Consider the following 11,883-nt stretch of genomic DNA (forward strand, 5'->3'; position numbering starts at 1 on the left):
AGGCGTGAGCCACCGCACCCAGCCAAAAATTACAAATTAAAAAATAAAAAATAAAAAATAAAAACTATCTGGTAGGCTGAGGCAGGAGGATTGCTTGAGTCCAGGAGTTTGAAGCTGCAGTACTCTGTTATTGCATCACCATATTCCAGCCTGGGCAACAGAGTGAGATCCTGTCTCTAAAAAATAAAAGGCACCTAGAAAGGGCTGATTCAGGTGTGTGCTGAGCCCGAGTATAGCTGTGTGTTCTTATTGCATGCGAAATTGTCCTCCACTGGATTCTCCTGTAGCCTGTCCCCAAATAAAATAAATTGAGCCACCTGTAGCTACCTGGTAAGGCTGCAGGTGTCAAACTCCTCTGATCATGACACCTATTAGGAAAGAGATTTTACATCATCATCATCCCATACCTGCCTTTCCAGATGTGTATCATACAGAAACAAAAGTTGCACAAAATGAGACTTACCTTTCCCTGGTACAAACACACCCGGATCTATTCTATTCTATTCTATTCTATTCTATTCTATTCTATTCTATTCTATTCTATTCTAATCAAAAAGCCTCTATCCAAACAGGTCAGGGGATGAGGAATAGAATCAGAGTTATGTGAGAAAGGGCTTTCCCAAGACCTTCTCCTCCAAAACACTTCTGAGTATCCCAAACCTATAGCTAATAAATCGTACAGTTCAAAAGGGTCGGGTGGGTGGCAAAATTTTTCTTTTCATGTTTATTTTATTTTATTTTTATTTTACTGTTTTTAGAGACACTGTCTCACTCTATTGCCCAGCCTGGAATGCAGTGGTGCCATCATAGCTGACTGCAGCCTTGACCTCCTGGGCTTAAGTGATCCTCCTGCCTCAGCCTTCAAAGTAGCTGGAACCACAGGTGCGTGCCACCAAACACAGCTAATTTTTAAATTTTTATACAGATGGGTGCTGGGCACAGTGGCTCACACATGTAATCCCAGCACTTTGGAAGGCCAAAGTGGGTCAATCACTTGAGCTCAGGAGTTCAAGACCAGCCTGTACAACATGATGAAACCCCATTTCTATCAAAAAAAAAAAAAATTAACTGGGCATGGTGGCACGCATCCGTAGTCCCAGCTACTCGGAAGACTGAGGCAGGAGAATTGCTTGAACCTGGGAAGTGGAGGTCACAGTGAGTGGCGATGGTGCCACTGCACTGCAGCCTGTGTGACGGAGTGAGACCCTGTCTAAAAAAAACTGTTTTGTATAGAGATGGGGTCTTGCTATGCTGCCCAGGCTGGGCTCAAGTAATCCTTGTGCCTTCATTTCCCAAAGTGATAGGATTACAGACATGAGCCACTGCACCCAGTGCCAACCTTTTCTGTACAGGGCTAGCTAGTAAATATTTTTGGCTTTTCTTTTGAGACAGAGTCTCACTCTGTTGCCCAGGCTGGAGTGCAGTGGTGCAATCTCTATCTTGGTTCATTGCAACCTCCGTCTCCCTGGTTTAAGCAATTTTCCTGTCTCAGCCTCCCGAGTAGCTGGAACTACAGGCACCTGACACCACGCCTGGCTAACTTTGGTATTTTTAGTAGAGACGGGGTTTCACCATGTTGCTCAGGCTGGTCTTGAACTCCTGACCTCAGGTGATCCACCCTTCTTGGCCTCCCAAAGTGCTGGGATTACAGCCATGAGCCACTGCACCCGGTCAACATTTTTGGCTTTGTGGGCCATCCAGACTCTGTCTCAACTACACAACTATGCCACTGTAGCTGAAAACCAGCCATAGATAATAGATAAATAAATGGGTGTGGCTATATGACAATAATTGGGTGTGGCTGTATGATAAATGGGTGTGACTGTATGACAATAAATGGGTGTGGCTGGAGTTTCAGACCAGCCTGAGCAATATAGCGAGACTCCATCACTACAAAAAATTTAATAATAATAATAATAATAAAAAGGCTTGGCACAGTGGCTCATGCCTGTAATCCCAGCACTCTGGGAGGCCGAGGCGGGCGGATCACGAGGTCAGGAGATTGAGACCATCCTGGCTAACATGGTGAAACCCATCTCTACTAAAATACAAAAATTAGCCGGGTGTGGTGGTGGGCACCTGTGGTCCCAGCTACTTGGGAGGCTGAGGCAGGAGAATGGCAGGTGAACCCAGGAGGCGGAGCTTGCAGTCAGTCAAGATGGCGCCACTGCACTCCAGCCTGGGCGACAGAGTAAGAATCTGTCTCTAAAAGAAAACCAAAACGCTGAGCATGGTGGCTCACACTTGTGGTCCCAGCTACTCTGGAGGCTGAGGCAGAAGGATTGCTTGAGCCCAGGAGTTCAAGGCTGCAGTGAGCTATGATTGCACCACTACACTCCAGCCTGAGTGACAGAACCAGACCCTGCCTCAAAACAAAACAAAAACAGATTCAACAACAGAAAACAAACAGTACCATTGAAACCAAGTCTAAAAAGAATGAGTAGATGTCCTCTAAGGCTTTGAATTTTGTTTGTTTGTTTTAGTGATAGGGTCTTACTCTGTTGCCCTGCCTGGAGTACAGCAGTGTGATCATAGCTTACTGCAGCCTTGAACTCTTGGGCTCCAGTGATCCTCCTGCCTCAGTCCCGGGAGTAGCTGGGATTACAGGCATGAGCCACCATGCCCAGCTCAAGGCTTTGGGGGCAAAGGGAATAGCATATGTAAAGGTCTTTGCTGTTGTTGTTCTTGTTGTCTTGAGGTGGAATCTGGCTTTGTCGCCCAGGCTGTAGTGCAGTGGCACAATCTCGGCTCACTGCAACCTCTGCCTCCCAGGTTCAAGCCATTCTCCTGCCTTAGCCTCCTGAGTAGATGGGATTGCAGCACCTGCCACCATGGCTAGCTAATTTCTTCTTGTTTTTTGTTTTTGTTTTTGTTTTTTTGAGACAGAGTCTTGCTCTGTCGCCCAGGCTGGAATGCAGTGGTGCGATCTCGGCTCACTGCAAGCTCCGCCTCCCGGGTTCACACCATCCTCCTGCCTCAGCCTCCCGAGTAGCTGGGACTACAGGTGCCTGCCACCACGCCTGCCTCATTTTTGTATTTTTAGTAGAGATGGGGTTTCACCGTGTTAGCCAGGATGGTCTCGATCTCCTGACCTCATGATACGCTCGCCTCAGCCTCCCAAAGTGCTGGGATTCCAGGCGTGAGCCACTGTGCCCGGCCTCTCACCCTCTTTTTTTGAAAAATGTATTTTGGCCGGATGCGGTGGCTCACACCTGTAATCCCAACACTTTGGGAGGCTGAGGCAGGTGGATCACTTGAGCACAGGAGTTCAAGACCAGTCTTGCCAACATGGCAAAACCCCATCTCTACTAAAAATACAAACAAACAAACAAGCATGGTGATGGGCACCTGTAGTCCCAACTCCTGAGGTGGCTGAGGCAGGAGAATCACTTGAACCCAAGAGGCGGAGGCTGCAGTGAGCCAAGATCACGCCACTGCACTCCCGCCTGGGTGACAGAGCCAGACTTGGTCTCAAAAAAAAAAAAAAAAAAAAAGAAAAAGAAAATGTTCTGGAATTAGCTAGTGTGATGGTTGCACGCCTTATGAATATACTAAAACCCACTGAATTGCATAGTTTAAAAGAGCGAATTTTATAGTATGTGATTTATGTCTAGATTTTAAAAATAGGGATGTTTAAAAAAAAACCCACAGCCCACAGCTCTTGGCACATCCTAAGCACTGAATACATTGTAGCTATTATTATTACAAGTGAATACAGCACCCAGAGATGTGAAAGTAACATTCATTAATTTTATTACGTATTTATTAATTTCATTGAATAATTAGCACCGACTATAATCCTCATAAAATCCTATGAAGTAAGTACAATTATGCTCCCCATTTTTCAGATGGGGAAATCAAGGCTCAGAAGAGGGTATATTTATTTCCCAGGGCCACACAGTATGCAAATTACAGTTGTGCAAAAGTTACAGCTTCTCCAAGAGCCTGGTCCTAAGAGTCTCTCCCTTAACTACAGTGCGGGGTGAGACCACTTAATTACTGGGTGATTAGGAATTAATTGTGTGCATTTTGGATGGTGCAGCGGCTCACACTTGTAATCCCAGCACTTTGGGAGGCCGAGGCAGGCGGATCACCTGAGGTCAGGAGTTCGAGACCAGCCCGGCCAATATAGCAAAACCCCGTCTCTACTAAAAATACAAAAATTAGCCAGGTGTGGTGGCGCACACCTGTAGTCCCAGCTACTCAGAAGGCTGAGGCAGGAGAATTGCTTGAACCCGGGAGGCAGAGGTTGTGGTGGGTGAGCCGAGATCACGCCACTGCACTCCAGCCTAGGCGACAGAGCGAGATATGTGCATTTTAATTCATGCAATTAAGTCTTGTGCTATGGCCGGTGCACGCTTCATCCCTCCAACATTAGCAGGCACATTTGGAATGAACTCAGGTGGCTGTCCCCAACTGGTGACAGAGGCCAGGTGTGGGTGGTGGGAGAGAGTTTGAGCTTTGGTAACGAGGACAAAGAATGAGGAGATGTTAGAGATGTATTCAACAAATTTTCTTTCCTTCCTTTTTTCTTTTTGGGACAGAATCTCGCTCTCTCATGGGGGCTGGAGTGCAGTGGTGCGATCTCGGCTCACTGCAGCCCCCACTTTCAAGCAATTCTCCTGCTTCAGCCTCTTGAGTAGCTGGGACTACAGGCGTCCACCACCACACCCGGCTAATTTTTGTATTTTTAGTAAAGACAGGGTTTCTCCATGTCGGTCAGGCTGGTCTTGAACTCCTGACCTCAAGTGATTTGCCCATCTCAGCCTCCCGAAGTGCTGGGATTACAGGCATGAGCCACTACGCCTGGCCCCGTTTGTATTATTTACGTGCATTCTTTTCTACAAAAATGTATTGAGCACCTACTGTGTGCCAGACACTGTTCTAGATACAGGGTGGAGAGGGGGCAAAACACACAGAGCTCCCTGGTCCCGTGGCACTTAACTCTGTAATCCTCATAGCAGCCTCTGGAAGTAGGAGCCGGAAAACCAGGCACAGGACGTGTCCTGCTGTCCTGACCGTATGCACCCCGAGAATGCAGGGACTTTGTTTTCAGACACTGGTATGGTCCTTGAGCACATACATAGTAGGTACTCAAGGGATGCTTGAACGAATGAATGAATGAATGAATGAATGAATGAATGAATGAAGGGAGGGAGGTGATGTCACCTGCTGGAGCTGGAACCCAGAAAGTCCAGCTCACTTGTGTCCAGAGTTCAGGACTGGGCTGGCTTCGGATGGGATCCCAGACAGGTATCTCCCCTGCCTGGCAGGGCCTGGGTGGGGTGAGAAGCAGGGAATGTGGGGGCTGAGCCCCAGAGGACAAGGAGGGAGACCCTGGCATCTGGGCAGTTTCTGATGTTTTCAGAGACTCCAGAGCCAGTTGGGGCCCTCCTTTAGTCAGTTTCTCCACCCACAGCTCTGTCCTGCTTCTGAGTGCTTGGGAGCACTGTTGATAATCCCTGGCTGGACTCTGCTGGCCCCTAAACTTGGAATAATGATACCCGTAACAGGCCTGTTGTTATTATTTTCTCCCTCAACAATAACAACAGCAGCAACCCCAGCTATTTTTTGAGCTCATATCACATCCTGGGCAATGCCTTGTCTTGTGCATGCCCCGCATCAGCCTGCAAGGTACCACTGATTATGTACTCTGCTTTTACTGATACAAGCAGAGAGAAACCAAGAGGCATTAGTCACAGGGTCAGGCAGCAGGGGAGCCTCTCCAATCAACACCACACCACCCATCTAGTCTTCTTCCAAATTTTGTTTTTTTCTTTTCTTTTGAGCTGTAGAGAGATGAGTTAGGAATAATTTTATATGGCATGTTTAAGAGTTTAGAGTTTAGCTGTGGAGCCAGCCTGGTCTTACACTTTGGGAGCTGATGGTGACGCCCAGGTCAGAGATCGAGACCATCCTGATAACATGGTGAAACCCCGCCTCTACTAAAATTACAAAACCAGCCGGGCGAGGGTATGGCGCCTGTAGTCCCAGCTACTCTCGAGGCTGAGGCAGGAGAATGGCGGAACCCTCGGGAGGCAGGCGAGCCAGTGAGTGGAGATCGCGCCACTGCACTCCAGCCTGGCGGATAGAGTGGACTCCAGCTCAAAAAAAAAGGAAAAGAGTTTAGATTTTATTTGGTGAGGCATATGAACATGTTTTTAAAAATTATTTATTTATTTATTTATTTATTTATTTATTTATTTATTTCTGAGACGGAGTCTCCGCCTGTCACCCAGGCTAAAGTGCAGTGGCACAACTGCCCCGCAAGCTCTGGCTCCCAGGTTCACGCCATTCTCCTGCCTCTGCCTCCTGAGTACTGCTGGGACTACTGGGACTAAGGGTGCCACCACCCTCACAGCCAGCTAATTCTTTTTTTTTTTTTTTTTTTTGAGAGACGGGAGTCATTTCAGTCACCCAGGCTGGAGGTGTGCAGTGGCCGGATCTCGCCCACTGCAAGCCCGGCCCTGGCTTACTTATTCTCCTGCTCCTCAGCCTCCTGAGTAGCTGGGACTACAGGCTTTCACCTCGCCCTCAAGTGTTTTTGTATTTTTAGTAGAGATCGGGTTTCACTGTGTTAGCCAGGGATGGTCTCAATCTCCTGACCTCGCGGATCCGCCTTCCTGGCCCTCTCGCCTCCCAGTGTTGATTACAGGCTTGAGCCACCGCCTTTTTAAAATTTTTAATTTGTTTTTGTATTTTTAACATGAGATGGGGTTTCCACCGTGTTAGCTAAGATGGTCTCGGGACTTCAACTGGATCCAGCCTGCCACAGCCCCCAAAGTGCTGGAATTACAGGTGGTAGTGGTTTCAATGTGTCTGGCCTATTTTTTATTTTTTATTTATTTTTTGAGGGACAGAGTCTCACTGTGTCACACAGGCTGGAATGTAATCATGTGATCTCAGGTCACTGCAACTCCTGCCTCCCAGGTTCAAGCATTTCTCCTGCCTCAGCCTCCCGAGTAGCTGGGATTACAGGCATGTGCCACCATACCCAGCTAATTGTGTATTTTTAGTAGAGACAGGGTTTCTCCATGTTGGCCACACTGGTCTCGAACTCCCGACCTCAGGTGATCGGTCCACCTTGGCCTCCTAAAGTGCTGGGATTACAGGCGTGAGCCACCACGCCCAGTTTGAACACTTTTTAAATGGAGATTTTTAGAGGCTGAGGTGAGTGGATCCGCTTTGTTCAGGAGTCCGAGACGAGCCTGGGCAATATGGTAAAACCCCGCCTCTACTAAAAATACAAAAATTAACCAGACATGGTGGCGAGCACCTGTAATCCCTGCTACTCGGGAGGCTGAGGCAGGAGAACTGCTTGAACCTGGGAGGCGGAGGTTACAGTGAGCTAAGATTGCACCACTGGACTCCAGCCTGGGTGACAGAGCAAGACTGTCTCAAAAAAAAAGAACACAAAAACAAAACAAACAAACAAAAAACAAAACAACAACAGAAAAAGTTGGAGATGAGTTATGGAAGGAATTTATAAGGCAAGTTTAAGAGTTTTTTTTTTTTTTTTTTTTTTTTTGAGAGGAGGCTTCTCGTTTCTCCCCGGGCTGGAGTGCAGTGGCCAGATCTCAGCTCACTGCAAGCTCCGCCTCCCGGGTTCCCGCCATTCTCCTGCCTCAGCCTCCCGAGTAGCTGGGACCACAGGCGCCGCCACCTCGCCCGGCTAATTTTTTTGTGTGTGTTTTTAGTAGAGACGGGGTTTCGCTGTGTTAGCCAGGATGGTCTCGATCTCCTGACCTTGTGATCTGCCCGTCTCGGCCTCCCAAAGTGCTGGGATTAATGGATGCTTTTGAATCTGGGAAAGTGGTTGGGTCAGTATCTTCAGGCATGCATTGATATCCAAGGGCTGGTATTTGTCTGGAGGCAGAGGGAACATTGGGTTTGTTTGGGAGTATGTGTGCATCAGCACAAATGCAGGTAACTGAGCTAGGGTCACGGGCTGAGAAGAGGCCCATGGAGACGTTGGCATGGCCCTGTCCCATCTGTTCTTGGACCACTGACAAGAAGGGCTTACAGTCCAGAATTGTTGTAGTAATCTATTTACTGACGTTGTCCATTTCATATCAATCGCTTGGTTTTCTTTCTATATCTGTCTTAGTTCAGTTTGTGTTGCTCTAAAGGAATAACTGGGGCTGGGCGCGGTGGCTCATGCCTGTAATCTCAGCACTTTGGGAGGCCGAGGCGGGCGGATCATGAGGTCAGGAGACCATCCTGGCTAACACGGTGAAACCCCATCTCTACTAAAAATACAGAAAAATTAGCTGGGTATGGTGGTGGGCACCTGTAGTCCCAGCTACTCGGGAGGCTGAGGCAGGAGAATGGAATGAACCCAGGAGGTGGAGCTTGCAGTGAGCTGAGATTGCGCCATTGGACTCCAGTCTGGGTGACAGAGGGAGACTCTGTTTCAAAAAAAAAAAAAAAAACCAAAAAAATTCTGCATATTGTTTTCCATAGAGGTTGTACCAATTTACATTTCCACCAATATTATATAAGTATTTGTCGTGTGAGAGACTTGCTGTGGCTCAGACATATCAGGGAGAGACTTTGTGGGGAGTCAAAGTCTGGTGTCAGCAAGTCAGGGTCTTGAGCCATTTAATTTTGGTGCAAATGTTCTTGTGACTTTTTTTTTTTTTTTTTTTGAGATGGAGTCTCAGTCTGTTGCCCAGGCTGGAGTGCAATGGTGTGATCTCAGCTCACTACAACTTCCACCTCCTGAGTTCAAGCAATTCTCCCACCTCAGCCTCCCAAGTAGCTGGGATTACATGCATCCACCACCACACCCAGCTAATTTTTTGTATTTTAGTAAAGATGGGATTTCACCATGTTGCCTGGGCTGGTCTCAAAATCCTGACCTCAAGTGATCTGCCTACCTCAGCCTCCCAAAGTGCTAGGATTACAGGTGTGATCCACTGCACCTGGCCAATTTTTGTATTGTTTAACATTATTGTGAAATATATATTCACATATTATATATATATTCACATACTGTTTTGTAGCATTTCACTATGTTGTTTGGGCTGGCCTCGAACTCCTGACCTCAGGTGATCTACCTGCCTCAACCTCCCAAAGTGCTGGGATTTACAGGCATGAGCCACCACATCCAGCCATCACCTGAAGTTTCATTCACTCATGTGTCTGATGACTGTATGGGGAAGAATTGAACCACTGGCCCTCCTCTGGCATCTCCCTCCATCTCAGTGTGGTCTCTACACATGGTTTCTCTAGCATGGTGGCTTCAAGGGTAGCCAGTCTTCTTGCATGGTGGCCTAGGGTCCCGACGTCTTGTCCTATGAGATGGAGAAAGGTGGAAGCCACAGTTCCTTTTATGACCTAACCTCAGAAGTCACACAGTATCATTTCTGCTTCATGCTGTTTGTCAAAAGGGTACTGCATCATCTTTCCTTGTCTGCAAGGGCAAGGTCAACTCATGACTCCCACATCTACATTTCAGTCCACAGGAAGAGGAAAGGGGGCAAGCTTTCCTTAAGTGGTTTTTGAAAGGACTGACCTGGAAGTAGTAGATATCATTTACATTCTTATCTCATTGGCCAGAGCAGGTCACAAGGCCACAGTGAGCTGCAGTGAAGGCTGGGAAATGTAGTCTTTCATTGGGTAAGCTGTGTGCCCAGCTCAAACTTGGGAGATACTATTTCTACAGGAAAAGGGGCTGGGTGCAGTGGTTCATACCTGTAATCTTAACACTTTAGGCTGTGGTGGGATGATCGCTTGAGGCTGGGAGCTTGCAACCAGCCTGGGTGACATAGTGAAACCCCTTCTCTACAAAAAATAAAAGAAAATTAGCCAGGTGGGGTGGTGGGCATCTGTAGTCCCAGCTACTTGGGAGGCTGAGGCAGGAGGATCCTCTGAGCTCAGCTGATTGAGGCTGCAATGAGCTGTGATCGCACCACTGCACTCCAGCCTGGCAGCAGAGAGCAAGACCCTGTCTGTAAAATAAATAACTAGAAAAAGTAAAAGAGAAGAAGGAGAATATATATGGAAGTTTCGTGGATAGTATTTGCCACACTCATTGAATGAATGAATGAACCAATAACAGATTGAGAAATTGATCTGTGGATGACCAGCTGATGGTCAAGATCAGCTGAAAAGTGGCTAGGTGCAGTGGCTCACACCTGTAATCCCAATGCTTTGCGAAGGCCAAGGCAGGTGGATCACCTGAGGTCAGGAGTTCAAAAGCAGCCTGGCCAACATGGTGAAACCCTGTTTCTACCAAAAATATAAAAATTAGCTGGGCCGGGCGCGGTGGCCTGCCTGTAATCCCAGCACTTTGGGAGGCCGAGATGGGCTGATCACGAGGTCAGGAGATCGAGACCATCCTGGCTAACACGGTGAAACCCCCGTCTCTACTAAGAAATACAAAAACTAGCCGGGCTGCAGGTGGCGGGCCTGTAGTCCCGCAGCCACTGGGAGGCTGAGGCCGGAGAATGGCGCGGAACCCGGAGGCGGAGCTTGCAGCGAGCTGAGATCCGCCACTGCACTCCAGCCTGCTACAGAGCGCAGACTCCGCCTCAAAAAAAAAAAATTAGCTGGGCGGATGGCGCAGCGCCTGTAATCCCAGCTACTCAGGAGTCTTGAGACAGGAGAGAATCACTTGAACCTGGGAGGTGGAGGTTGCGGTGAGCTGAAATGGCACCACTGCATTCCAGCCTGAGTAACAGAGCAAGACTCCATTTAAAAAATTAAAAAAATAAATAATAAGGTCAGCTGAAAGGTTGACAGGTGAGGACACAAACTGGTTGATGAATTGCCTGAAATGCAGCAGGTAATCGACTGGCTGGTGACTGAGGGTCTGGACAGAGGGCAGCCTCCTCTGCCTCCTCTATCTGACAAGCTCCTCCCTATGACTGTCTCTGCTCCAGTTCACCAATATCCCCTTCTTCATCTTCGGGCCACTGATGATGCTCCTGATGCACCCCTATGCCCAGAAGCGCTCCCGCTACATCTACGTTTTCTGGGTCCTCTTCATGATCATAGGTAGGGAGGTGTGGTTCAGGTCTGTGATAGTTGGGAGGCAGTGGGGGTGCAGGAGGTGGCAGACCCCATTGACCGCCTGCCCTTGTCGCTGCAGGTCTGTTCTCCATGTACTTCCACATGACGCTCAGCTTCCTGGGCCAGCTGCTGGATGAGATTGCCATCCTGTGGCTCCTGGGCAGTGGCTATAGCATATGGATGCCCCGCTGCTACTTCCCCTCCTTCTTGGGGGGCAACAGGTAGGTCAGGGGCTGGCCATCTGGACTGGGTGGGGTCTGAGTCTTCAGTTGACTCTACCTGAGCTCACCTGAGTCCCCTGGGTCCCCACCCCTGACCCCTTTTGGGGCCCTTGGAATTCCTCCCCTGACCACTTCGGGTTCTCTCCTGACCCTGCCTGATTCACATGGGCTTTTGGAGACCCCACTCCTGAGCTTACCTGGTTTTTTGGAATCCCTTCCCTGATCCTACCTGTACAACCTGGAACTTTCTTCAGACTCTGTTGCATCCAATAGGAGTTCCAGGACCTCATGGCTACACTTACCTGGCCCCAAGGGACTGCTCCCTGAGCCTCTCACCTGGGCCCCTGGCATCTTTCATCTGATCTTCTTAGACCCCTGGGTCCCTCTCTTGATCTAATTGATCCCCACACCCACACTTGACCTCTGTGAAATCCTCCTCCTCCTCCTCTTCTTCTTCTCCTCCTCTTCCTCCTCCCCCTCCTTCTCCTCCTCCTTCTTCTCCTCTTCCCCCTCCCCCTCCTTCTCCTCCTGCTTCTTCTTCTCCTCCTCCCCCTCCCCCTCCTTCTCCTCCTCCCCCTTCTTTCTCCTCTTCTTCTTTTTTTCTTCTTCTTCTTTTTCTTCTTCTTCTTCTCCTCCTCCTCCCCCT

General features: G+C 48.6%; 1 protein-coding gene across 2 annotated transcripts in view; it reads left to right on the plus strand.

The window, feature by feature from the left end:
• The window catches only part of ACER1 (alkaline ceramidase 1), a 47,982-nt gene that overhangs the window by 32,373 nt on the left and 3,726 nt on the right, over positions 1-11,883 (plus strand). For both annotated transcript variants that reach the window (XM_031660065.1, XM_003914749.5), the window contains 2 exons: positions 10,887-11,001; positions 11,096-11,237. In XM_031660065.1, coding sequence (XP_031515925.1) covers positions 10,923-11,001; positions 11,096-11,237 — 221 coding nt within the window. In that variant the 5' untranslated portion in view covers positions 10,887-10,922. The remainder of the gene's footprint in view (positions 1-10,886; positions 11,002-11,095; positions 11,238-11,883) is intronic.

The sequence above is a fragment of the Papio anubis genome, chromosome 20, assembly GCF_008728515.1.
Source record: "Papio anubis isolate 15944 chromosome 20, Panubis1.0, whole genome shotgun sequence".
In the NCBI taxonomy this organism is placed as follows: domain Eukaryota; kingdom Metazoa; phylum Chordata; class Mammalia; order Primates; family Cercopithecidae; genus Papio; species Papio anubis.